The sequence below is a fragment of the Necator americanus genome, chromosome X, assembly GCF_031761385.1.
Source record: "Necator americanus strain Aroian chromosome X, whole genome shotgun sequence".
Taxonomy (NCBI): Eukaryota; Metazoa; Nematoda; class Chromadorea; order Rhabditida; family Ancylostomatidae; genus Necator; species Necator americanus.
In genome coordinates this window covers 16,389,455-16,417,077 of record NC_087376.1, presented here as the reverse complement: position 1 = coordinate 16,417,077, position 27,623 = coordinate 16,389,455, and the positions used below count along the sequence as shown (strand labels likewise).

General features: G+C 41.2%; 6 protein-coding genes across 9 annotated transcripts; 4 read left to right on the top strand and 2 right to left on the bottom strand.

Moving 5' to 3' along the window:
- Window positions 1-716: 716 nt before the first annotated feature.
- On the top strand, window positions 717-998 carry RB195_023531 (uncharacterized protein; the record flags this gene model as incomplete). The annotated part of the gene is made up of 1 exon (XM_064211004.1): window positions 717-998. One exon carries the CDS (start codon window positions 717-719, stop codon window positions 996-998), a length of 282 nt encoding a protein of 93 aa, XP_064066885.1.
- An 8,103-nt stretch (window positions 999-9,101) lies between these two features.
- On the bottom strand, window positions 9,102-21,766 carry RB195_023530 (uncharacterized protein; the record flags this gene model as incomplete). Of its 2 annotated transcripts, none has more annotated exons than XM_064211003.1 (3): window positions 9,102-9,328; window positions 9,394-9,523; window positions 9,568-9,681. In XM_064211003.1, 3 exons carry the CDS (start codon window positions 9,679-9,681, stop codon window positions 9,102-9,104), a joined length of 471 nt encoding a protein of 156 aa, XP_064066884.1. The 2 variants fall into 2 exon arrangements, with proteins under 2 accessions (XP_064066884.1, XP_064066883.1); XM_064211002.1 differs by lacking the exons at window positions 9,102-9,328; window positions 9,394-9,523; window positions 9,568-9,681 and adding exons at window positions 20,554-20,958; window positions 21,023-21,340; window positions 21,401-21,766.
- A 579-nt stretch (window positions 21,767-22,345) lies between these two features.
- RB195_023528 (uncharacterized protein) lies at window positions 22,346-26,330 on the top strand (the record flags this gene model as incomplete). Of its 2 annotated transcripts, none has more annotated exons than XM_064210999.1 (2): window positions 22,346-22,583; window positions 25,726-26,330. In XM_064210999.1, 2 exons carry the CDS (start codon window positions 22,346-22,348, stop codon window positions 26,328-26,330), a joined length of 843 nt encoding a protein of 280 aa, XP_064066880.1. The 2 variants fall into 2 exon arrangements, with proteins under 2 accessions (XP_064066880.1, XP_064066881.1); XM_064211000.1 differs by lacking the exon at window positions 22,346-22,583 and adding an exon at window positions 25,373-25,430.
- RB195_023529 (uncharacterized protein) lies at window positions 22,521-23,006 on the bottom strand (the record flags this gene model as incomplete). Its single annotated transcript, XM_064211001.1, has 2 exons — window positions 22,521-22,776; window positions 22,876-23,006. The coding sequence occupies 2 exons, from the start codon at window positions 23,004-23,006 to the stop codon at window positions 22,521-22,523; spliced, it is 387 nt and encodes a 128-aa protein (XP_064066882.1).
- Window positions 26,331-26,342: 12 nt separating the features above from the next.
- RB195_023527 (uncharacterized protein) lies at window positions 26,343-26,678 on the top strand (the record flags this gene model as incomplete). 2 transcript variants are annotated; one of them, XM_064210998.1, is made up of 1 exon in its annotated part: window positions 26,343-26,678. In XM_064210998.1, the coding sequence occupies one exon, from the start codon at window positions 26,343-26,345 to the stop codon at window positions 26,676-26,678; it is 336 nt and encodes a 111-aa protein (XP_064066878.1). The 2 variants fall into 2 exon arrangements, with proteins under 2 accessions (XP_064066878.1, XP_064066879.1); XM_064210997.1 differs by having other exon boundaries at window positions 26,418-26,678.
- A 385-nt stretch (window positions 26,679-27,063) lies between these two features.
- Window positions 27,064-27,528, top strand: RB195_023526 (uncharacterized protein; the record flags this gene model as incomplete). The annotated part of the gene is made up of 1 exon (XM_064210996.1): window positions 27,064-27,528. One exon carries the CDS (start codon window positions 27,064-27,066, stop codon window positions 27,526-27,528), a length of 465 nt encoding a protein of 154 aa, XP_064066877.1.
- Between the last annotated feature and the right edge of the window lie 95 nt (window positions 27,529-27,623).

The window sequence follows — 27,623 nt, the reverse complement described above, 5'->3', positions numbered from 1 at the left end:
ACGACCGCGATAACGAGTGGAAGAAAATGAATGGACGTCAAGAGCGAAGGAGTTTAAATAGGCGTGGGAGGACAAGAAGCTGCGGAAAGCCTATGCTTTATTAAAGCTGAAGAGCGGCAAGATGAAAAGACATTGTCCAGTAAACACTGCCAGGGGAAAGGGTGTTGGTGAAGCAACCCTTCCAGTTTGGAGGGATCACTTCAATACCTTGCTGGACCAGCAAGAGCCGTCAGCTTAACGAGAAACCACCGACCGAGTTGGAGGTTCTGGTCTGTATCTAAAAGATGAAAAATGAAAAATCTGGTGGAGAAGACGTGATTAGCGCAGAAATGGTGGAGTAAACTCGAGCACATCCAACTGCCAATATACATGGCGGTCACCGAGGAACCACCGATCGAGTGAGAGATTCAGGTGTTTATCCAAAAAATAAAAATATTGTAGGAGAATATGGAATTAGCGCAGAAATGCTGGAGTAGGAAGTAGCAGGACCCTTCCTGTTCAACTTCGCTATCGATGACATCGTGCGAAAAACAGTTCATTGGTGTTCTGCCGACATCGTCGTAACACCCTCAGGGTGCTTCTTGACAAATCTTGAGTACGCCGACAATGTTGTTGTATTCGCGGAAAACACTACGAATCTTCGACATTTTCTTAACCTTCTATCGAATTTGGCTGCAGCCTATAGACCACTTCTACGCCCTGATAAATGCAAACAGATGTGGACCTCTTCGAGACCTCGAACGGGAATTAGGGTAGACGGACAATCGATCGAACTCGTCGACGACTTCTGTTACCTGGCTGTATGCTGGAGTACAGCTACGAGAAAGGTACTCAACAAAGATGCGCTAGTGCCATCTCTGCACTCAGCTCCATCACAAAATGCTTGTGGTCATCACCAGTGGAGTCAGTCTGCGAGTATACGTATCCGCAGTTCGCTCTATCATGATATGCGGATCAGAGATTTGGGCAGCACCGTCTATGATGGTGGAGAGGCTTGATTGCACGAAAAGAAGCTGCTGAGACGGCTGCTAGGCTACTGTTGACCTAATCTATGCCACAATGAAGAGTTTTACGCGGAAATTGATGTGGTGTACCGGCGTATGACACGCAGGAGATATCAACATTTTGCACCGCCATCGAAAGTGACTACAGAGAATCGTCTTGGTTTCCTTGGTCATATATTAAGGAGAGCAACAAATCGTATTGTTTAACGAGTTTTGAGGACTTTGTCGGGTTCAAGCTGGAAGACGCTACCTGACGGAAAGTGGAAGTTGTGGACAGAGGTGCTGGAAGAGGACCTGAGGACACTTGGCGAAGATAGGCTGCTTATGCAAGACCTAAAGTTTCGCAGGATATGGAATAGCGACGAATGGATTGTTTCCGTGCAAACTCTCGCAGGAGACCAAGAAGATTGGGCAGAGCTGTGTTCAAGGATGACACAGTTCGGCGAAAATGCGGGTAATCGCGTCAGGCGATGACATACCGCCGATTAAGTCAAGTAATTCAGTTAGCGAATTAGTAATTAATTAGTGTGTGCGCATTGTTAGATCTAGAAGATCACAAATAACTTTGTGCTAAGAGAACTTGAGAAGTGCTTCAGTTAGCCTTTTAGAGGAAAAGTTTACCCTACAAAGCGGTCATACCGCATTTTTTAAGATCCGATATTTTTATCGTGAAAGAGCATATGATTTTGAATAAGGCCTCATAACTCGGTGAACTTAATGCTAAGCAAATCGCCTCTCAGTACGTTATAGCGAGGGATTTTTCATATTATCCTGCAACTTCCGAGGTTCCGCCGTATTTTTTTTTTTTGAAAGTTTAAACCCTACGAATCTGAGGTGGTGCAGATTTCAGGTGGAGTATTCGTATGCGGGATGGGAGACTACGGAGAGGGAGGGATGCCGTCCATTTCTTCCCAATTGCCGTAAAAAAACGGCATGCAAGATATAGCTGCAGGCGTTCTGGCGCACTATTTTCTACAAGGAGTTGGACTGGAGCGCGCCAGCATTGTGCGGCGCCGCATGAGTTCGAAAGATACATCGGATAGCTCTCCACAGAAGAGAGGTTACCGCTGCGACGGTAACCTTTCTTATATACATACATACATACATACATACACACATACATACATACATACATACATACATACATACATACATACATACATACATACATACATACATACATACATACATACATACATACATACATACATACATACATACATACATACATACATACATACATACATACATACATACATACATACATACATACATACATACATACATACATACATACATACATACATACATACATACATACATACATACATACATACATACATACATACATACATACATACATACATACATACATACATACATACATACATACATACATACATACATACATACATACATACATACATACATACATACATACATACATACATACATACATACATACATACATACATACATACATACATACATACATACATACATACATACATACATACATACATACATACATACATACATACATACATACATACATACATACATACATACATACATACATACATACATACATACATACATACATACATACATACATACATACATACATACATACATACATACATACATACATACATACATACATACATACATGCATACATACATACATACATACATACATACATTCATTCATTCATTCATTCATTCATTCTCTCTGATCAGATCATCAATCCTCGCTTGATCAACGTAGCTTGCTTTGATGATTTCGTTCGTTCGGTGGGCGTCTAGAACTTGCTTAAGAAAAGGAATTTGAGAGATTTCCACTTTTCCAAGTTCTCTTTCAGTACTTCTATGTTTGAGAGCTATACAACAAGATAGGAAGAACTAGTGAACGCTAGAGACGTACTTTAATTTTCAAAGTTGCAGTCCTTTTCGTCCAAACAGACCAGTACAGTCTGTGAAGGCAGCAATAATTAGGCCGGTCCTCTTTTTGCCAAATTCTGTTGCCCATTTCTACAATAGATGCGACACGCTATTTAAACTCAGCTATTTAGGTATTCGAATTCGTGTGGTGGCTTGATTTGAACACCATCTAGACAGGCACTGGAGATCGGAAGCACTTTTGTCTTGCCAGCTTTGATTTTAAAACCATACGCCTGACTATTCTCCACAAGGCAGCACAGAATATCTATTTCTTCTGCGTTGTCATTTTCAAACGCTATCATCTGCAAGTGTGAGATCGGTTGGAAACTCTTTCTCTCCGCACTTGACGCGACGCAATGTTTTCTTCGAAGGATGGTTAATGAGTTTCATACACTTACCATCAACCATCGTTGTGTACTGTTGTTATTACTAAACCATTCTGCTCCAAGTCGGAGTTCATTAAGAGAGGCGTTCATGTGTAGGCGCCGCAACTTATATTTGCCTGGAGAGCAAGGGTGAGCGCTGGATTGGACAGAACAGAGGAAGGAGAGAACTTGTGTCAAACAGGGAATTGCGTGCACTGCAACTAACCGTGTACAGACAGTTAAGGACGACTTAATCAGGTCCTCGACAGATTGTCTGGATCCCGGTCATTAGTCTTCCTTCGTTGACTAGCATTTTCATTGAACGCTAATATAGTTAAATTCCATTTAGATTCACAGCTCAAAAACATCCAAATACAACTTATCTCTTCTCTCTGGATGAGTCAAGACATTCAAACGTTTAAATTAATTTGAGAAAATGGGTGACATTCTTGTCATCTGCAAGTGTGAGACAGCTCAATTTTTGGAAAGATTTGTAGTAGATCTTTATTGAACGTTGTTCAAACTTTAGTTTTCCCATGTAGAAAATATGCGTTCAAATCAACACTTTAAACAGGCTCACAATCTACATACTAAAAATAGTTTTTAAGAAGAGATTTAAGCTCCTGAAAAATTAGGTTGTTGTTTCAGTGTTCTTACAATACGAGCAGAAAATATAATGACTTCGACAGTGCTCTTTGTCACTAAGATTACGAGTTACGCCAAAATACAAGAGTTACTCCTACACGGCAACTTCAGGACCTTTCCTGTTGTCGACTCATCAGGTTATTCAAGCGTACTGGTTAGTAAATCTTTTCTGAATTCATCATTGTTCTAGAATCACAGATGCTAATCGGCACCATTTCGCGTAGTTGTCTCGAGCAGTTGCTCGAAATACAGGTTTGTTTAGCACTGATGCAATAGAACTTTTCCGCTCCAAATGACACTTTTATAATTATACCAGTCTTAACGCCCTAGTAACGCCGGACATCAGACGTCTTGTAGTGCTCGTTTCGGCCGCTTCAACTGAAATTGAAAGTAGTGACATTTTTAGCAATCCTAAAATTGCATTTTTTCTAACTATGCTTTGTTTATTCTTTTCTTAGAAATTTAAGCATCGATGGAATTATGATAAATGAGATTTCATACCTTCCTTCCTAAATACATCGGTGCTACGTTTGGGAAGTATTTAAACTAGATTTAACACCTATATTCCTTTGATGAACAATTTGGAAACAGTTTTTAAAATATGAGTTCTTCTCTTTTCTTTTTCACCGATTAGAACAGAATGATGTGTTAACGTAAAATGATGTGAAGCTCATCATTGTACTGAGAAAGATAAGGTTCCTCTTCAGATCACGGTAGCTGTTAGCTACAATTAAAGCAGCTACTTCCATGCGTGTTTCCAGTTTCTGAAGAAAAGATGCTACCAATCGGAACGTGTAAGGGAATAAACATGTGATGGAGTATATGCGGGTGAAATGCAATATCTGCCGTTTTTACGGCGATGGTTCACAACAGTATGACAATGACATCATCTTGACAAATGAATTTGTCAAGATGATGTCATTATCATACTGTTAAAGATAAGGGCTCTATCTCAGATCACGTAAGCAACTAGCTCATGCTAAGGCGGCTGTCTGAATACGTGTATATAACTTCTGGAGAAATCATCTGACAAGCATGAAGAGTATAACTCAAAGAGGAGTGGACATACGGAAGAGTACATTTCGGAAATAGTCCCCGCAGGCAACCCATCTCACTTCATTTTACTGTTTTCTGGCGGTGGTGCACTGTGATATTGTGGAGCTTGTCTCTATGCTCTCTAATGCCAGCACTGCCATCTGACATGGTGAAACCCCTCCTACCCCAGTACCCTTCTTCCTGCTATCGGTGGACCTGCATGACACAGTGGAGTAGGTTCCACTGCATACTGGCGAATGCAAGCGTACCTGGCGTACTCGGACCCGTAACATTCAGTTATATTGTATCGTGGCGCAATGTACCAATATGAGCCCAAGAAAGCTGAAAGATGAAACGCGACCACCGACTGGTTGATTTCTTGAATGTGCACTTTTATTTGTCGGATGGGATAAGGAGGACTAGGTGGTAGCAAAAACCTAGTAGCAGAAACGTCTTAATCCACTGTTTTTCAGCGCATCTCAGCAAAATGAAAAATCTGTAATAGGTAACATTTACATAACGGTGGCAAGAGTGACATCGAGTAACCAGGAAAAGACCTGGTCTGTGAATCTAGCTCATAAAGTGACAATATCCAATAGGTACCCAACTGGAGACTGTGTTGCTCGACAAGCACGGCATACCTCTTGAAAGTACAACGTAGTAGAGGGCAAAGAAAAAATTCCGTTCCCTCTACCTCACGTATATGATGATATAAGCATAGCAATGCAGAGCTTTCCATGAAAAGCGGGTCTACAGAACGAGGTGGGGGTTGTAAAAATACCAACAGCGAATTCCAAGGGGCACTTGTACGTAATAGTGTGTATGACCATCTCTGCACAAGTTACAGCCGAATAGTTTGTCCTTGTGGCAGAGAGTGTGATTGCATAGCATTAAAAGTTGTATATCGTATCAAGTGCATTGTGATTTCGTTAGAAAAGGTCATCAAAACTTTGAGACAGAGGTGGGAGTTACTATACTATCCTTATCTATCCTACGGGTTTGAAATCACACGACAACAACAAGAACACTAGAGGTATTGTGGATAACTGCCAGAAGTCAAAAAATGAGCTGAAAGAATGAATGTATTGCGATAGCAAAGAAACAACTACATATCAAGATCTGTGCTGGTTGTGCAACGTGGTGGTTTGTAACGTTACAGTACTGAGGAAATGATGTAAGGACAAGCTGATGTGTTGTTCCTTCACTCTAGTTATCGTTTGAATGCTTTCTGTATGGTGATGAGGTACTTGAGAGAATAGATCACTCATGACTTAAATTTTCCAGGGTAACGAAGGAAATAACGCTGGAATATTAGCTGTTAATAGGGATCAATACTAATCTTAGCTATAGCTCAAGCAAGTCAATAAAACGTTGTAAGATTCATTCTGCAATTGAACCATACATGACAAGGCACTCACCAAAACGGTTGATCATTAAAACGAGGTCCTTCTTTACCTTAATACCACTGCCTCGCCGTAGTCACGGAATGCCTAGAAGAAAAGTAGTAATTGGTTTCTCCAAGGTTGTAGCTAAAGCTAGTGCAAGTTTTTTTTCCATCTGCTAATCATAAGCATCGTAGCTATTTTCCACTGCAAAGCATAGTTAACAGTCATGACAACCTGAGCAATATAACTGTTAGAATTGCTCGAGACCGCATTAGTAATCTCAGATGTTGATCAGTTTGTCAAAACAATCACACTCTATGTGTTCTGATTATATACAGGACCTAATTGAGAATTGGAGAATGAGTTTTTTAAAACCTAAATACATAGAAGTACACACGGAAATTAGAGGCACTAACAATACGTTATAAATCTCTTGGTATAAAGTTCCCTACACGATGGCAGTGTTTTAACTCCCTTATTTTATTGATCCTTGTTCTTCGGATGACAAAAACAGAACGGAGCATTTTCGATAGCATTTGTTTTTTTTTAGATTTCATCGAGAATATAAAGCTGCTAAAGCTGAAATTTATGCATGCATGAAAAAAGGTGTACTTGTAAACATCGCTAAAACATGCCATCATAAGGTGTATGTTCAGAAACGCTTCTGAAGTAATATCATCAGGACATCATGTTGGTGAAGAGTCATTGGAATTAGCCATGCTAAAAATAGATATGTGATAGATCGAAATCGAACGAAACTGTAAAATACGACATTGGCTTGTTGTTAACTCAACTGCACAACGGTGGGATGCTGATATGCATTTATTTATATAAATATATGGTGCTATATAATAACGCGCTTAGTCCTTGTGTGTATGTGTGTCTGTGTGTCACGAAAATACCCCATAATGATGCAAAACTCATCACCGGTGAGGTCGCCATGCACCTGATAGGCGAGCACTCTACCCTTTCAACATAGTCCGAAGTTGTACACTCACGTATGTTGGCTTTGATAAGGCAAGTTAGTTTCTCTCAGATGTTGGTGAGGGCAAACAAACTTTTGTGTACACTGTGCATGAATGTTTACATCCAAATTTGCAAAACAACGTAAGGGGTTAGTCCTTCAATTATAGAGATAGGTTGAAAGTTCCCTTTTAAATTTTATTAACTAAATTATCGTTAACTAAACATTTTTTGAGTTATTAGCTAAGTCCGCAAAACCGCAGGTTTTTTTTTTGAAAGAAAAAGTGAATGAGTGTATAGAAGTTTTCGACTAATCAGTAGGCTGCCTATTTAAGCATTATATGATACTTTTAGAACAGCACCTGGATCGGCACTGCTGTGGAAACACAAGAGAAACAGGAAAATGTGGAAAAAGTGTAATGGATTGAAATATTTACTCCTGCAATTCCATCTAACCGTTATATATTTCATAGACATTACTTTTCCTGACGATTTTACTCGAGATTTAGTGATGTTACATCTTTAGAAGTAGTATTAATTATGGCTTTGATTGCAAAGAAATGAATTCCAAAAGAAATGAGGTTCCAAAAAAATATGACAATGTTATCGAACTCAATTTAAACATGGGAAGAGAAGAAGAATCGAATGCGAAAGCTTTTTAAACGTTTGATCTTAGCCTTACTTGAACAGAAAAGTCTAGAATTGGTCGCATCCATAAAATCAACTGTGGATAAATGAGGTAGCGAGCGGCAATGCTCGCCATTGTTCCATTAGAACGCTTTTATCCTTTTTACGCTCTGCTAAGAGTTCGTTTGATAATTTGTCCTATCATTTATGTCTAACACTCCGTTCCATGTGCTTTCTTTCTGCTCAATATCACAAAGCTACAACTTCATTCATTTTTTTTTACCATTTTAAAACTGCTCAGATTATTGTACGTGTGAAAAACCTTCGCATTCTCCTTTTGGTCCTGTTAAATTGAGTTTCTAAATATTATCACATAATAATATAATCATCATGCTATATAATAACGCGCTTAGTTCGTGTGTGTGTGTCTGTGTGTCACAAAAATACCCCATAGCAATTCAGAACACTGGTGATGTGCCGAACCATAGCTATGCAACTGATAGGCGAGCACTCAACCACTGGACCACTGTCCAAAGTCATGTGAGTATGTTGGCCTTGACAAGGGAAGTTTGTTTCTGTCATATGTTAGTGAGGGTTAACAAACTTTTATGTGAATGTGTACATCCAAATTTGCAAACTATCATGCTACATAATAACAGGCTTATTCTGTAACTTGCGTGCGTCTGTGTATGTGTGTGTCTCAGACAAGAAATTCCAAAAAGAGAGGTAGACGGATACCATGGTGCAGGTTTGGTGCGCTGGAGTCCCAACGCGGTAAAATTGGGTGAGACGGGTCCTACGGCGTCGAATTCGTGCCCCGGAGCCGGATTGCTGTAAATAGGGAGGGACGGGTTCCACTGCGTCGGTTCCATGTGGTAACGTGTCTGATCTTCGATCGGTCGCGTATGAGTGAACTTTGAATCTCTTCTCTTGCGTTCTCGTGCGTAGCGGGTTACTCCTAGCATCACCTTTCCAATTCCGCGTTCTATGACGCCAATCGCATTTTCCGCCTGCTTGCGAAACGCCCACTTTTCTGATCAGTAAGTCAAAGCAGGAAGAACGGTGATGAATAGATGAGCACGGAGCCGGGTGTTCTTGGTGTTCTTCAATACATCCTCGATGTTCTTGAATGCTCCTCAAGCCGCTCGTTTCCTTCTGTCCAACTCGGAGGTCAGGTCGTTCATCATGTTGATTTCTCGACCTAGATATACATAGCTGGAGCACTCGGATATGTTCCTTCCGTTGAGCGTGAATGGAGATTCAGAAACCCATCCGTCCCTCATAAACGACTTCTTGTCTTGGTTCAGCTGAAAACCTATCTTTCTACACGTTTCATCAAATTCGGCCAGCATCCGTGTTCCGCCTGATTGATGCTTGATGTTATAAGAACGATGTCGTCAGCGAAACGAAGATGGTATAAATGCCGACCGTCAACTTTCACTCCCATGTCATCCCATTCCAATCCTCGCATCGCGTTCTCGAGAGTGGCACTGAATATTTTGAGTGAAATTTTGTCACCCCGATGAACCCCTCTCTTCACGTCGATTATGATATCATTCTAGAATGGGGAAATTTTGGTCGTGAAGTTGCTATGCAACTTACAAAGTATCTTTGAAGAGTAGGGACGCCTTGGTTGTCCAAGGCCTCCGGGACCGCTTCGATTTCAACCGTATCAAAGGCTTTCTTTAAAACGATGAAAGTGAAGCAAAGTGGCATCTTGAACTCTCACAATACTTCTATGAGTTTTAAAACTGTGTGTATGTGCTCAACCGTACTGAACCATTTTCGGAGCCCTGCTTGCTCGCACGGCTGTCCTTCATCTAATGTTCTTTCTATCCTGTTTAGGATTGCTCTTGTGAAGAGCTTGTAGATGACAGATAGTAAGCAGATTGGATGATAGTTGCCGATGTGGTTCTCCCTTCTTATACAACACGGTCTTGCACAGCACGGTCTTGCCGGTTTTCCATTGCTTAGGAACTTTGCATTCCGACAGATAATGACCTCGCCGGTGTGTTGATAAGGACTGGCGGTAGGTAATTCAAATGTTCATGACTGATTCTGTTGAGACCGGGTGAAGTACGATTTTTCCCCCACATGATGGCATGTCGGACTTCACAATGGAGGACCTCTGAATGACATGTTCATCTTCTCTCAGTTGGTGAGGAGGCAAGTGGACGTAACCGTCGAAGAGATCTGAGTAAAAGTCGTGAATGACCTTTTCCAACCCTTTTGTTCTTCAACTTCCTGTAGCTGTAGTTGACTTCCATGCTGTAGTTGTTCAATCTGCGGTCGGGAGAGCAGTTATTGTTGTTTTACGATTGTCGAAGTTCCGAGGGGCGTAGCGAATGCTTCGTCCTGCCTCCGCAGTTTCAGCCAACACTTCTGCTCTTCCCTCTTTGAGGTCTTCCTTTATCGTCTCTCTGCAAACCCTTGCGAGCTCGGACGTTAGTTCTTGGTTGCCTGCAGCTCGTGCAGCTGAGCGCTGATTTATCAGCTCTAGAGTTTTCGGAGACAGGCGTCTCTTGGTGGTTTTGCGTCATAGAACGCAGAATTGGAAAGGTGATGCTAGGAGTAACCCGCTACGCACGAGAACGCAAGAGAAGGGATTCAAAGTTCACTCATACGCGACCGATCGAAGATCAGACACGTTACCGCATAGGCCAAGGAAAGCAAAATTAGGTCGGCCGGAGACGTGATGAGTTCCAACGACAATAGTTGGACAAGAGCCGTAAGCGACTGGATACCACGGGACATCAAACGCAGGAAGACCGCCGACCCGATCGTCAGACCTCTTTACGAACCCCTTCAAAGAAAAGTACGACGCTCTTCGAGTCCGTCGTGAGAAGAGATGCCACTGGACAACACGTGAGCGTGATCGGAAGTGTTACTGGTGCCCGCTCGAGCAAATCGATGAACAAAGGGAGCACAGGTGATACAAGTGATCAACGTTTTCTTCAAGTTTTCTTACACAAAAACATAGATAAAAGATTTTATGGTTTTTCCCTAAACGCGTGAGTTATATATTTGGAGAACAATCAAACTTTATTTTACATCTACGTTTCCCTCAAACCACCACAATTTGGAGACATTATTCGAAGTATGAGTTTCCCCTGTTCTCAATTATTAGCAAAAAAAGTGATCTGCTAACATGAACTGACGTAAATATCACGACAACAGTGATAAAAAATAACGTTCTACGTCAGATCGAGTGAACTGTTGGCTACTATGTATTGTATTTAAGCAGCCGTTCGCACGTGTGTTTCCCCTTTTTGAAAAAAGGATGTTAGCAGCGTCAATGAGGCATGCTGGGCAATAGCTATGCGAAGGAACCATAGAAACCCATTCTATCGCGTTTAGGTTCCCGCGCACCAACCCGACGCAGTGGAACCCGTCCCTCCCTATTTACAGCAATCCGGCTCCGGGGCACGAATTCGACGCCGTAGGACCCGTCTCACCCAATTTTACCGCGTTGGGACTCCAGCGCACCAAACCTGCACCATGGTATTCGTCTACCTCTCTTTTTGGAATTTCTTGTCTGAGACACACACATACACAGACGCACGCAAGTTACAGAATAAGCCTGTTATTATGTAGCATGATAGTTTGCAAATTTGGATGTACACATTCACATAAAAGTTTGTTAACCCTCACTAACATATGACAGAAACAAACTTCCCTTGTCAAGGCCAACATACTCACATGACTTTGGACAGTGGTCCAGTGGTTGAGTGCTCGCCTATCAGTTGCATAGCTATGGTTCGGCACATCACCAGTGTTCTGAATTGCTATGGGGTATTTTTGTGACACACAGACACACACACACGAACTAAGCGCGTTATTATATAGCATGATGATTATATTATTATGTGATAATATTTAGAAACTCAATTTAACAGGACCAAAAGGAGAATGCGAAGGTTTTTCACACGTACAATAATCTGAGCAGTTTTAAAATGGTAAAAAAAAATGAATGAAGTTGTAGCTTTGTGATATTGAGCAGAAAGAAAGCACATGGAACGGAGTGTTAGACATAAATGATAGGACAAATTATCAAACGAACTCTTAGCAGAGCGTAAAAAGGATAAAAGCGTTCTAATGGAACAATGGCGAGCATTGCCGCTCGCTACCTCATTTATCCACAGTTGATCTTATGGATGCGACCAATTCTAGACTTTTCTGTTCAAGTAAGGCTAAGATCAAACGTTTAAAAAGCTTTCGCATTCGATTCTTCTTCTCTTCCCATGTTTAAATTGAGTTCGATAACATTGTCATATTTTTTTGGAACCTCATTTCTTTTGGAATTCATTTCTTTGCAATCAAAGCCATAATTAATACTACTTCTAAAGATGTAACATCACTAAATCTCGAGTAAAATCGTCAGGAAAAGTAATGTCTATGAAATATATAACGGTTAGATGGAATTGCAGGAGTAAATATTTCAATCCATTACACTTTTTCCACATTTTCCTGTTTCTCTTGTGTTTCCACAGCAGTGCCGATCCAGGTGCTGTTCTAAAAGTATCATATAATGCTTAAATAGGCAGCCTACTGATTAGTCGAAAACTTCTATACACTCATTCACTTTTTCTTTCAAAAAAAAACCTGCGGTTTTGCGGACTTAGCTAATAACTCAAAAAATGTTTAGTTAACGATAATTTAGTTAATAAAATTTAAAAGGGAACTTTCAACCTATCTCTATAATTGAAGGACTAACCCCTTACGTTGTTTTGCAAATTTGGATGTAAACATTCATGCACAGTGTACACAAAAGTTTGTTTGCCCTCACCAACATCTGAGAGAAACTAACTTGCCTTATCAAAGCCAACATACGTGAGTGTACAACTTCGGACTATGTTGAAAGGGTAGAGTGCTCGCCTATCAGGTGCATGGCGACCTCACCGGTGATGAGTTTTGCATCATTATGGGGTATTTTCGTGACACACAGACACACATACACACAAGGACTAAGCGCGTTATTATATAGCACCATATATTTATATAAATAAATGCATATCAGCATCCCACCGTTGTGCAGTTGAGTTAACAACAAGCCAATGTCGTATTTTACAGTTTCGTTCGATTTCGATCTATCACATATCTATTTTTAGCATGGCTAATTCCAATGACTCTTCACCAACATGATGTCCTGATGATATTACTTCAGAAGCTTTTCTGAACATACTCCTTATGATGGCATGTTTTAGCGATGTTTACAAGCACACCTTTTTTCATGCATGCATAAATTTCAGCTTTAGCAGCTTTATATTCTCGATGAAATCTAAAAAAAAACAAATGCTATCGAAAATGCTCCGTTCTGTTTTTGTCATCCGAAGAACAAGGATCAATAAAATAAGGGAGTTAAAACACTGCCATCGTGTAGGAAACTTTATACCAAGAGATTTATAACGTATTGTTAGTGCCTCTAATTTCCGTGTGTTCTTCAAATACAAATACGACATGGTGCAACGTCCGCCCAAGGATGGAAAGTTCTGGAAATTTCGAAGAATGGGTGACATGACTTTTTGTCCAGCCTAATAAAAATGAAATGCGACTGCAAAAATCCTTCTCTAAAACATACTTCAAACCGAATTGGTCTTTATAAACAACGAGCTGAGTTGTTGGACTTTGTTTGAAGTCATACAGATTTTGAAGCGTTGCCGAAACTGAGATTTCGCACTTTCCCCCTTGCGAAATTACGGTAGCGCGGTTGAAAAATTCGATGACATATTTTGATAGAGCACCAAGGAAAACCCCTTGCTGCAAATTTTGGTTTTACATGAGGCATAATTTTTAGAATTTTAGAATTAATAATAATAATAATAATAATAATAATAATAATAATAATAATAATAATAATAATAATAATAATAATAATAATAATAATAATAATAATAATAATAGTAATAATAATAATAATAATGGATTATTATTTAATGTTAGAATTCTCCCCAACTAGGTTTCAAAAAAAGGAAAAAAGATAAGGAAAAAAAAGGAAAGCTAGAAGCACCAAACTTTGTAGAAATATAGAAGAAACTTCTCTCTACAAATAGCAGTCAGTGAAATGAAATTCACTTCGTGCTTCAATGTGCAGAAACTCGTAGAGCCTACTTTGTAGTGATTTTATGCCTAATTGCGCCTGTAGATGTCTTTTTTTTTCGCTCAGTAACAGCATCGAAATTGATTTTTCAAGTGTTAATAATAAACTCGGAATCACTGTCGGATAAGAAATTTGCCCTTCTAGCTCTCGCACACTAAGTGCAAAAGTCCCACATTTGTCAGGGATTGATCCCTTACAGTCCCAATAAAAACGACGACACATCACGTTGCGAAATTGAGCATCATAGGTTAGTGGCTGCAATCAGCTTCAGCCGAATATGTGAACCGGATACTCACTCTTTGACTCCTCTAATTCCCAATATTTTCCTTTTTCTTGGTAAAATTTAAATTTTTTCAAAGAAACAACTCACTTAAAGGCAAGGTTGTAGAGCTTTGTTCAGAACTCATTGTATAACCTATACCCATTTTCTTGCCTTCGTACTCGTGACCCCTCGCATTTATCGCAATCTGGATGTGCTTCACTTATTTAGTATTTTTCCGAACTAGTCGCGGACCAAAAGGAGTGAAATTAACCTTTTTAAAATTTTACTAGCAAAATCTTTTAAAAAATTCCATCTATTTTTCTAACATTTTGCATCCTTTAATATGAACTTATTTCAAATCGACAATCCGCTCGTCCTTTTCTCCTTGTTCTCTCCATTTTCTTCTCCTCTGCTGACAATCCTTACGACCACCGTCCTGCTTCCACACTCCTCTTACGACTCCCTGTTGAAAAATTCTCAACGCACGCTTGACCCTGCGGCCTTGATATGGAAGCGTTTTCGTGACTACCTTCGTAAGCAGGAAGATGTCGATATTTTTTAAGCGTAAGGGAGTGTGTGCTTGTATATCAAATTATTCATGCATAAGATTATTCGCTATGGCACAGGTTTAGTCAGAATTCACCTCGGGTACCTCTCGATGAACCGAACTTGAGCTTCGAGCAGGGTCAAACGTGTGATGAGATTTTCCCGTCGGAGGGTCGTGGGGGCAGGGGGTTGCAAGGGAAGGGAGGTCGTAAGGGATTGTGTGGACAGTAATGAATGGAAGATAGCATGATAACCAGGGCAAAATATTATATAGTATTAGATAGTTACATACATTATAAAACAAACAATACGATAAACAATAAATAACAACAGTACAAAGCAATAAATAATATTAAATGACTGCGTAAAAACAAAATACTATGTTTGTTTTCAAGAGTTGGACAACATCGAAGCTCCAACATTTTGTTTTGAGAATATACAACGAGTTGACAATGTAACAATAAGACCTTGTAGGTTCGAAGGATCAAATTTCTGCAAAAAAAGTTAGAAACTTGGAACCAGTTCTAAAAAATGAAGAATTTAATTTTACTTAGTTTACAACAGTTCAAAAGTGGATTTAGTGAAATTTATTGGCTAAAAAAGATCAGATTCTGAGCTCATTGTTCAGTCTGGAAGGTCGCAAATAATTTCGTGATAAGAGAACCAAAAAAGGAAATTTAGGTAGTTTATCAAAGAAGAAAGTTTGTCCTAGAAAACTGTCCTATCGCTGTTCTCTCTCACGTCTTAGTCTTTTTTGGAATTTCGGAGCCAAATTCGGAATTTTTCCTCTTTTTTTGGAGTTGTCCGTCCCATTTAAATTTCTAGAAAATCAGGTGGTCGGACAGGAGAAACTAAACTTTCTTCGTCCTCATATCCGAATATGGGTGATTTTTTGAAACGCAGTGCTACTTTTTAGGATTGGTAAAACATGTCGATATCCTAATTTTTGCTCGCACCCCGAAAAGTGTGATCTTGAATAAAATTCAATAACTCAAAACAACTTAGAGCGGAACAAACCATGTTCCCATACGTTGTGGGTGAAAGTTTTCTCTACCAGATGCTCTATCGAACGTTCTATGTCCTCGCCGTTTTTGCATGTTTTTAATGGGAAAAGTGGGAGAAGTGCCACTTTCCCATCTTGGTCCCATCTGAATTCCAAAAAGACTAGGAGGCGGGAAAAACAGTGGTGCGACCGTTTTGTAGGGGAGACTTTCTTCCCTAAAAAGACTGCGTAGACTATTTTTTCTGGTCCTTTTTTTTACAAAGTTATTCGCGATCTCCTAGATCTAGCAATGTGCAGAGAATCTGGGCTTTTTTGGTGATCAAATTCCACTAATTCCGCTTTTAAACTGCTGAAAACCACATAGGATTAATTTCTCCATATTTTGGAAGTGGTTTCAAATTTCTAACTCTTCAACAAAAATTTGACTCAGTGAAGTGGCGAGTCTACATCCTCCCATTGTCATGCTGTAGGAACAGAAAGAAGATTTTTTTTTGGCTTTTTTCGTCGTTCTTCTCTAATTTGAGCTATGTACCTGACTCTTCTCCTTTTTTTCTTTCGTATTATGTGCTTTGTTCAGTATTTAAAAGTATTTAATAGATTTTAGAATTAAAATGGAACAGCACAAAAATGGAAATATCTCAATACCAAAATTTCAACATTTCAGCAAATTTGATTCTTCTACTACTTGGTGTTTATCCGCTTCTGTCAGCTACCGAATTTCACATTGGTCTATTGTTCCTCGGACAATTTTCGATTTTGGTTTCTCGAAACATGATTACGTGAAGTGGTTGGCCACTAGCCCGAAGAAAGTCTGCTGATACAAAAAAATTAGTGGTGGAGCTTCAATAGTAGGGATGATCGAGCTTAACACAGCTATTGAAGAACGGAAAAGGTTCGAGTAGAAACTTTTCGTAATGAGTTCCATGTCACGACGAGAATACGTGCGAGTCCCGTGTTCGCTCAGCATCGCTGCTAGCGGAATATTATATTCGCGGAGGTCCCTGCGGTCATTGCGGAGAGGCTCTACTCGAACCTTTTCCGTTCATCAACTCCTGTGTCAAGCTGGTAAAGCTCCACCGCGATTCTCCCTTCGGAGGTACGAGTCGCTATCGAGAGCATGAAACCTGGCACACTCCCGGATCTGATTTTATATCAGCAGACTTTCTTCAGGCTGGTGGCCATCCACTTCTTAGCATAAAAATCTAATCTAAAATCTAAAATGTTAATCTTAGCAGCACACATGACATACTACCTTGAGAAAGAAAGAATTCTAGACCAGTGGAGGACCTCGCGAACCGTCCTTATCCATGGGAAAGGTGACCGAGTGGACCTTCGGAACCACCGTCCGATATGATTGCTGAGGGTGTTATACAAAGTATTCACATCCTCACGCACATATCTAGGACGCTGGATGAAGACTAGTCTGAAGAACAATCTGGATTCCGTCAGGGGTCGAGCTGTTTTCACCACATCCACACCGTGTCGAAGGTCACAGAAGTTTGCCGAAAATACTGCCTGCTCCTTGTTCTAATCATTGTCCAGTGCGAGAAAGCCTTTGACAGCGTAGAAACAAATACAATACTATCAGCACAGGTCGATCAAGGTGTGAACGCATCATGTGTGAGGACAATAGCAAATTACTACGATCGATGCACCACGAAGATACAGCTTTTCCACCGCTCCCTCACCATACCCATTGCAAAGAAGGTACGACAATGCAATACTATATCGCCTAAGCTGCTCACGGCTGCATTGCATTGGATAATGAAATCACTTTCTTGGGAACAAAGGGGCATACGTATTGATTGAAGATTCCTCTCCTACCTACGTTCTACGGACGTATATTGAATATATTGAAGTGGCAGCAACCGAGAAGTTTCGCAGGAGCGTTGAAGAAGGAGGAGAAGAAGAAGAAGAAGAAGAAAAGATGACATGGGTCAGGGGGGGGGGGGGGGTCGTATTCAAGAGGGTCGTGTCCCATCACTACGCTTGACCCTGACTGTGCTACTTCTAAATTGACATTCAGTAGCCTCCGCTGAAAGGCTCAGGTATCCATTTAAATCATTCGCCACTAGCCATTATCTGTTGCTGTTCAAGATAGTGAACCAAAAAAGAAGATTAGAATCTTGAAAGATGACAGACCAGCACACACCAATAGCAAATCTCATTATAAAGTGACTGAAAAAGGGTTTTTTCCGCTGTGAATAAATGAAACTCTGCTTTGTATTAATAAGCCTTTCTTTCAGCTTCACATGTGTTCATGGAACACCTTTTAAAATTTAAAAAAACGTTAAGATTGGACAAGAAGCAAGAAGAGATGAAGCTGCGCGACGGGTTAGAAAAGCAATAGAGACAATCAACGTGCACTACCAGTCATCATTAAGAGAGGTTAGTTCTATATAATACAGGCCATCCAGATGGAAGCACAGATCAACAATCTGTGAATGAATGAATGAATGAATGAATGAATGAATGTATGCATGCATGCATGCATACATTCATTCATTCATTCATTCATTCATTCATTCATTCATTCATTCATTCATATGTATGTATGTATGTATGTATGTATGTATGTATGTATGTATGTATGTATGTATGTATGTATGTATGTATGTATGTATGTATGTATGTATGTATGTATGTATGTATGTATGTATGTATGTATGTATGTATGTATGTATGTATGTATGTATGTATGTATGTATGTATGTATGTATGTATGTATGTATGTATGTATGTATGTATGTATGTATGTATGTATGTATGTATGTATGTATGTATGTATGTATGTATGTATGTATGTATGTATGTATGTATGTATGTATGTATGTATGTATGTATGTATGTATGTATGTATGTATGTATGTATGTATGTATGTATGTATGATATGTATGTATGTATGTATGTATGTATGTATGTATGTATGTATGTATGTATGTATGTATGTATGTATGTATGTATGTATGTATGTATGTATGTATGTATGTATGTATGTATGTATGTATGTATGTATGTATGTATGTATGTATGTATGTATGTATGTATGTATGTATGTATGTATGTATGTATGTATGTATGTATGTATGTATGTATGTATGTATGTATGTATGTATGTATGTATGTATGTATGTATGTATGTATGTATGTATGTATGTATGTATGTATGTATGTATGTATGTATGTATGTATGTATGTATGTATGTATGTATGTATGTATGTATGTATGTATGTATGTATGTATGTATGTATGTATGTATGTATGTATGTATGTATGTATGTATGTATGTATGTATGTATGTATGTATGTATGTATGTATGTATGTATGTATGTATGTATGTATGTATGTATGTATGTATGTATGTATGTTAGACTTAATGTTTGTGTATATGTATGTGTGTTGTGTGTATGAACGTCCGTGTGCAGCAGCAGTAGCGCTGGAATTTTTTATTTGATTTTTTCCCCGTATTTTTTAAAATCATCCTGTTACAGGCAAGGAAGCGTTTCTGAATAGTGGATAATTATCATTATTATTTACCTATGGTAGGTGAAGAAGAGTTTAGAACTAAATTGCTTCTATCTGCAGTAGAAATGAACACAGAGAATGGCGTAACTGATAGCCATTTCCCCTACAGTCCTCCCTCCCCCCCCCCTTTTCTTCGGTGAAAATCACTTTCGAATGAATTGCTTGAGGCACATCTGTCTATTCACGTTCGGGAGAAGCTTGGTGGCGTTGTTAGGCTTCTGAATCTCGTGTTCGATTTTGCGGCCACAAGGCCCACCTAACCTTTCATCCGCGTGGGCATTGCAGTAACGCAGTGTTCTTCAAGGTATGATAAGATCCAAGGAACTCTTGTTTTTGGCGGGTCGAAAGGCGTAGAAAGACCATTTTCTGCTTGATCTTCTTCTTGCTGTTGTCAGAAACATTACCGATTTTCTCCTTAGCCGCGATCCATTCCTACTTTAGAAAAGAAGTAAGTCGGTCACACTCCACATTGTAGCTGTAAAAACAGCTTCGATTCTAGTTTTTGGTAATGATTCGTTGTTGTGAATGCATATCGCTTATCATAGAACTCTTTTCCGGAATCCACATAAATCATCAACGCCTAGTGGTCATACTGTAAGAAATCAAAAAGGAGCTTATCTTGATCACTATGACTCCCGGTGATCTTCGAACTGGTCGAGCGGGCGCCAGTAATTCTTCCATTTGTCCCGATCGCGTGCCAGAGTCGCCCAGTGGTTCCTCTTTTCACGTGGGATACGAAGAGCATCATAATTTTCTTTGAAGGACTTTCTGAAGAAATCTGAACATCGGGTCGGCGGTCTTCCTGTAGTGCGCTTAATATCACAGGGAACCCAGTCACTCACGGTTCTGGTCGAACAGTTGTCGTTAAAGCGCATCACGTGCCCGGCCCACCTTATTTTACTTTTGTTGGCAAACGTGGGGGCGTCTCTTATCTTCGATCGCTGAAGTAGGAGAGAACTTCGAATCCCATCCCTCACTTGCGTGAAGCGGGATACTCCTAGCATCGCTCTCTCAATTGCGCGTTCAGTTACGCTCACCGCGTTTTCTTCCTGCTTGTCCAGGTTTCTGAAGCATAGGTCAAAGCAGGAAGTACGGTGGTGTTGAAGGGGTGAGCCGGGTGTTCCTGGTCTTCTTCACGCATCCTTGATGCTCTTATATGCTCCCCAAGCCGCTCGTCTTCTCCTGTCCAGCTCGGGGGTCAGGTCGTTCTTCATGTTCAATTCCCGACCCATATAAACGTAGCTGGTGCATTCGGATATGTTCGTTCCGTTGAGCGTGAATGAAGCATCCGAGACACATCCGTTGTGCATGAACATCGTCTTTTACAGATTCAGCTGGACCGATGCATCCACATGTTTCGTCGATGTCGGTCAGCATTCCTTCCGCTTGGCTGATGCTAGGTGTTATCAGTACGATGTCATCCGCAAAGCGCAAATGGTGTAGCTGCCTACCATCAACCTTCACCCCCCTGTCGTCCCATCCCAACTTTCTCATTGCATTTTCGAGGGTGGCTGTGAATATTTTGGGTGAAATTGTATCACCCTGTCGGACCCCCCTCTTCACGTCAATGATGAAGTTCTTGTAGAAATTCCGGTCGTGAAGTTACTGTACAACAAAATACCTTTATGTACTGAGTAGGGACGCCTTGGTTGTCCAAGGTTTCCACGACCGCTTCCGTCTCAACTGAGTCGAAGACCTTCTTCAAGTCGATGAAGGTGAGACAGAGCGGCATTTTGTACTCTCGTGATACCTCGATGAGTTTGGAAACAGTGTGAATGTGGTCAATCGTGCTGAATCCTTTTCGAAACCCTGCTTGCTCGCATGGCTGTCTTTCATCCAAGACTTTTTCAATCCTATTAAGGATCACTCTTGTAATGAGTTTGTTGATGACGGACAGTAAGCAGAGTGGGAGATAGTTTCCGATATCATGTGAATCTCCCTTTTTATACAACAACGGTCTTGCTGGTCTTCCATGTTATGAGTATTACATAGAACTTACCTGTTTTAATGATGACTGGTAGTTCACGTCGATTGTCTCTATTGGTTTTCTAACCCGTCGTGCAGCTTCATTTCTTCTTGCTTCTTGTTCAATCTTAATCTGTTTTGGAACCTTGCACTCCGACAGATAACGTGCAAAGAGCCTCGCCAGGGTGTTGATAAGTACTGGCGGAAGGTTCTTCAGGTGTTCTGGTCTTATTCTGTCGGGACCGAGTGCCTTGCGATTTCTTACCGATATGATAGCATGTCGTATTTCGGACGGGAGAACCTCTGGAATGCCATGTCCGTCTTCCCTCAGATGGTGAGGAGACAAGTGGATATGGCTGTCGAAGAGATCAGAGTAGAAGTCGTAGATGATTTTCTGCATCCCCTTCCTCTATGCAATGGTTGTTCCCTTCGCGGACCGGAGAGCACTCATTGTTGTTTTACAATTGGCGAAGTTGCGACGGGCTTAGCGTTGTCAAGCCTCTGCAGCTTCAGCCAACACTTCTGCTCTTCTCTCTTTAAGGCCTTCCTTTATAGCCTCTCTGCAAAGCTTTACGAGCTAGGGCGTGAGTTCTTGGTTCCCTGCGGCTCGTGCTGCTCCGCGCTGGCGTATCAGCTCAAGAGTTTCAAGAGACAGGCGTCTCTTGGTGGTTTTAAAACTTTCAGCCTTTGTCGTGCAGTTCCTCGTTCAACGAGCCAGTCATATTCCTCGTCGATGTTGTCCATTACGGAATCTTCCCAAAAGCCGGCTAGCGTAGCGAAGAGATCCCAGTTAATGATAGTTCTGGGATTTCGCTCTCTGAACTTTCGGCTTTCTCTTCTCTCCTTGTGAAGGAAAATCTTCCTCGGAGGAGCCGATGGTCGGATCGCTTATAGAACTTTGGCAAAACAACGAAGTCGGTCAGACAGAACCTTTTACTGACGATGATACGGTCTATTTCATTACGGTACCCTCCACCGGATGACTCCCACGTCCAACATAGAGAGGCATCTGAAATTGCGAGTTCCCATGGATGGTCTTAGTCGTCATGATGAACTGCGATGGAATGAACAGCCTCTCCTCCTGTTCATTCCATTGCAGGCCGTGGGTCCCAATGTGAAGTTTCTCAGACGTTCTTCTTGGGCCAATGTTGACGTTAAAATCGCCAATTATGACCTTGTAGAAGGCATGACATGGCTTCTCGGTAGAACTTCTCTAGGTCCGTATAGAAGGCTTCAACTTCTTCTTCGTCGCTTGATGTTGGAGCGTACACGACACTGATTGTCAAAGCTGGTGTTGAACCACATCTTCTCATCCGTAAACGTCCGATTCGGATTGTATGTTGCCCGAAACAGTCGATGTTTAGTGCCATATTCATGTTGACAAGGACACCTACTCCACCAACTCCTCTACTGTCGCAGGTTCATAAGAATAGTTCTTCTCCAGTGTCATACACGGCGTTCAGGGTGCGGTGGCATCGCCTCATCTCGGTCAGTCCGATGACGTCGTACTTGATCTTCTTGGCTTGCATCATCAGGTCTTCAATGGCCGTGTCCGATGCAAGCGTTCGGGCATCATAGGCACAGATCGTTATTCTAGTCCTTTTCCGCTTCGGTAGCCTACATAACTCCTGCAACCCCATCTTTCCTGGCGTACCAGGCTTTCCTCCGGAAACAGGAGACTCTTTTCTATTACTGTGTTTTGTATAAGAATTCAAAACCCATGGGCAGGTTGCAAGCCTCTAGTCCCATGAGTTTTGGGAGAACGTCGCGCTCTCCCGGAGTAGACAGATGGAGCTCATTTCCTGGAGGCGATTCCAAACCGCCTCCCTTGCACCTCCCAGTCACTTGATTGCAGCTTTTTGGTCGGAACGACGTGCTGGATACGGTAGTATTATGAGCCGATCCTGACACAGCAGAAACAGGGAGTCCATCCCCTGAATCCACCTGCCTCTCAGGGCAAGTACAAGACGGTTTTTGGCCTGTGGTTAGTCCCCCATCCGCCCCCCGAAGACGCGCCACACAGCTTCGCGACTAGCCGGCTGTCATCCCTTTAGTGAGAAAATCCGGGGCAAAAAAGATATAATTTCAGATTTTTGGAGTATTCAACACTTTCGTTTACTTTGGTGACCAGGCCGAGTGACTCTTATTTGTGAAATCACAGCTAAGTAATAATGGTGTTGTGAAGGTGATCCTCCAGTGTTGTTCAGAGTTGAAATACAAGAGTAAAGACATTAAAGTTCACGTACTATATCCTTATATAGGTGTGAGGAAGTTAAGAATCAAGAGGTTTTTGTTTCGGCTCTACCCATATACCTAGTAGAGGTTAGAATCTAGAATGTTAAGAGGAACTGTAAAAAGAAAAACTGCCGAGTATTTTTACTACGGAGGAATGGATGTGGAAAAAGTAAATTATGGGCGGGTGAGCTCAAAGAGACAAACTAGTTACCAGGGTCTTAGAAAACGTCTTAAAGATCGATATTGTGCACTTCGGAGTATTTAAATGTGATATGTTTATTAGTTAAATATTTGAAAATAGGGTGAGTGATAATATTTTACCGTACTCTAATGCAATAGGAGGCTTAGTCACCTTATCTAGTCTGCCAACGAAATCAAAATAAAAATGACGATCCTTTTATATTCGGAAAGTTTCAGTAATCATAACAGTGTTTTTAAGAGTACCAGAAATGAAGAACTTTTTTGTCTAAATCTATGAGCTAAAAAATTAAACAAGTCTGTTTTATGAGATTATTATTATTATTTGATGTGTGAAACCGTATTACGCTCATAAATATGTAGATCTAGGCAATAACACTCGTTATCAAAACTATTGTTTTTTAGGTGCCAACTCTTCTCTTCTCTACTCTTTGGTATTATGTATAATTAATAAAATACCAAAATATGCAAAAGAATGAGATATAAAATAAGGTTACATTTAGAACATAAACATATTCATGATAAGAAAAAGTAAGTTCTGATAGAACTTATGTATAGAACGTATGAACTAGAAATATTATCTTGGGGGACACTAACATTATTTTTGTATTATCTGTTACCATTTTCTCGAGAACCGTTTTTTAAGATAAATTCGAGAAGAGTTATTAGGTTACATCTTATAGCTTCTAGTTTCTATCAGTATGAACATCCTAAGGAACGTCTACCGACGTATATCAGGCTTGCGGAAGCTGTAACATATACGAGCTTTTAACTAATCAGTAACATTTTAATTTTCTAACTGCGTTTTTTTGCCTTTCTTGATATCATTATCGCTTATAAAAGATCTTGTAGTTTTTGGATAAAGTACTAGTATTAAGTGTGAAGAATATATACACTTGATTTCACATCTGTATTTCTTTTTTAAACTCTTTTTAAACCTATATTTTTGAAATTACTTCGTGAATTGTATAACATATAACAACTTCACGATTATAATCTTCTAATTCTAAAACAACGTCAAATTCGACATGAAGAGAGCGGTCTTACAAGGTAACGCAAAAAATTCAGCGTCACTCTCGAGAACGTAGTGCTAGGATTGCACGACGACGCCACGCATCTTCGTTGAAGGAGCGCACTCAGCCCTTCCCACAGTATGTTGAAAACTCCCGGACTTCCGTTGGTTTGCTTTCCATAATTTTTATCTATTTTTCATATATTAGTGCATGAATAGAACTACGTAATCTTATTGGTGTCCGATTCCATTACTTCTATCTTCTGTTTTGCTCCCAAGGTGTCTTTGAGATTTTAGTTTGTATATGTTTACTCTTCTCCCTATTTTTTGTTTATCATAACCGCCGTGGGGCCGCGTATACGAGTCTCATTGCTACCTGCACACAGTGGCCCTGCTTTAGCTAAACGCAATCAGGCGTTCGAGTGTACGCATTGGGAACGTACGAGCTATATAACCTGCACTATTATATGGCGAAAGATTCCTATATATTGCAAAAAAGGTGCTGTCGTCCAGCACATTGCCAAAGCCCATAACCTGAAAGGTCAACTGCCTGAAGGGAGCATGGAATCTTTGGCAACAACCGTTGGTTTCGTCACGCTGAACTGCCGAACACTATCGAGTGAACTCCGCTCTATCCAGACTTCTGCGATACCTAGTGGACTAATTTGGCTCAACATCGTCTAGATGCGCCTTTCTACGACTGCGGAATCGCAAAGGACGTAAACTCTGGATCGTAAGTGCTCACGCACCTAGGGAAACCGCTGAGGACCACAGCAAGGACGTCTTCTACGATGAACTCAATGCGTTGATGTCTAAAATACCAAGCCAGCAGGTGGTCATTGTCGGAATCGACGCAAATGCGAAGATGGGACTCGAACAGCAATCCGATGTGCTAGGAAAATGATATTATCCAGCGGAGCGCACGTTGGACAACGATGACCGTCTGGTCGACTTTTGCGAACAGACGGGCCTCATCATCGTTTCCACGTTTAAAAGGAATCATCGACGCCATCAGCTCACGTGGCAAGGATCGACCGTTGTAACGCCTGAAGAGCAGCGCAAGCGGAAGATGAGGACTCTTAAGCTTCAGTTCGACTACGTTTTGACGAGGAACATTCCTCAGTCGGATATCCGAAAATCTAGAGCTGTTCGGGACCTCGCATTCAACTCTAAACACAAGAGAAACCGAGGAGTTCCTCTTCAATCGAGAATCGACATGGCAGTTCTGAAGGACGATGAGTGCAGAACAAAATTCCGCCAACGTGTGTCTATTCATGTTGGAGTACGGACCAGGAAGAAGCTTAGCGATGCAGATTCCTTCACAAAGTGCATCCAGGATGCTGCAAGGGAAACGCTCCCGGTTCTATTGCCGAGGAAGAAGTTTGCCTTTGCATCTGCGGAAACAAAATCCACATACAATTCTGTATGTGTAGCGCTCAGCGCTGGTGACTTCAACCAGGAAAAGCATTTTAGAAGGAAACTGCGTCGTCAACTGCAACAAGACCGCGATAACGAGTAGACGTCAAGAGCGATGGAGTTTGAGAAGGCGTGGGAGGACAGGAACCCGCTGAAAGCCTATGCTCTACTAAAACAGTATAGCGGCAAAATGAAAAGGTGTTCCCCTGTCCTCAACACTGCTAATGGGGTAGCTGCCGGTGAAGCAACCCTTCCAATTTGGAGAGAACACTTCAAGACCTTGCTGAACCAGCTAGCACCGTCAGCTCCTGGACTCGAACGCGTTCATAGACCGACGTATGCCGTTAACGAGGAGCCACCAACCGAGTCGGAGGTTCTAGTCTGTATTCAAAAAATGAGGAATGGAAAATCTGGTGGAGACGATGGGATTAGCACACAAATGCTAAAATGATAGACGAAAGGATACCTGATTCGTGGAAACACGCTATCATAAGTCCACTCCACAAGAAGTTATCCGTCACGGACCCTAGGCATTATCGAGGAATCTCTTTGCTGCGTGTTATGTACAAGGTATTGGAGCGCATTATCCTGGACCGACTCATTAAACATCGCGAAGAAACAACGCGCGACGAACAAGCTGGCTTTCGTCCTAGCCGATCTACGATTGACCAGGTGTTCATCGTCTGGAGTGTGATCGAAATCTGGCAGCGGTATTCGAAGCCAATGCAACTAGCGTTTCTGGACTTCGAAGCCGCGTTCGACTCTCCTCACCGAGGCCGTCTTCTCAACGCGCTCCGCGCCGATGGAGTACCAGGAAAGTTGGCTTGCTTGATGACATGAATCAACGAACAACTGCCGCAGTTCGAACACCAGCCGGATGTACAACACCGTTTGAAGTGGTAACTGGAGTAAGACAAGGGGCAGTGGCAGGACCCTTCGTGTTCAATTTCGCCATTGACGACATTATGCGAAGAACAGTCAACCAGTATCCTGCCGAAATTGTCTTAGCACCGTCTGGGTGCTCCTTGACTGACCTCGAGTACGCCGACGGTGTTGTTATATTCGCGGAAAACAGTACGAAACTTCAACACGTTGTCAACCTTGTATCGAAGCTGGCTGCAGCCTATGGACTACGTCTACGCCCTGATAAATGCAAGCAGATGTGGATCTCTTCGCGACCTCGCACGGGAATCAGGGTGGACGGACAACCGATAGAACTCGTCGATGACTTCTGTTACCTGGGCTGTACGCTGAAGAACAACTCTCTGCTACGAGAGAGATGTTCAGCAAAGATGCGTTAAGGCCTTTTCTGCATTTAACTTCTTAACAAAATGCCTGTGGTCGGCCCCCATCACCAACAAAGTCAAGCTGCGAGTCTACCTATAAGCAATTCGCC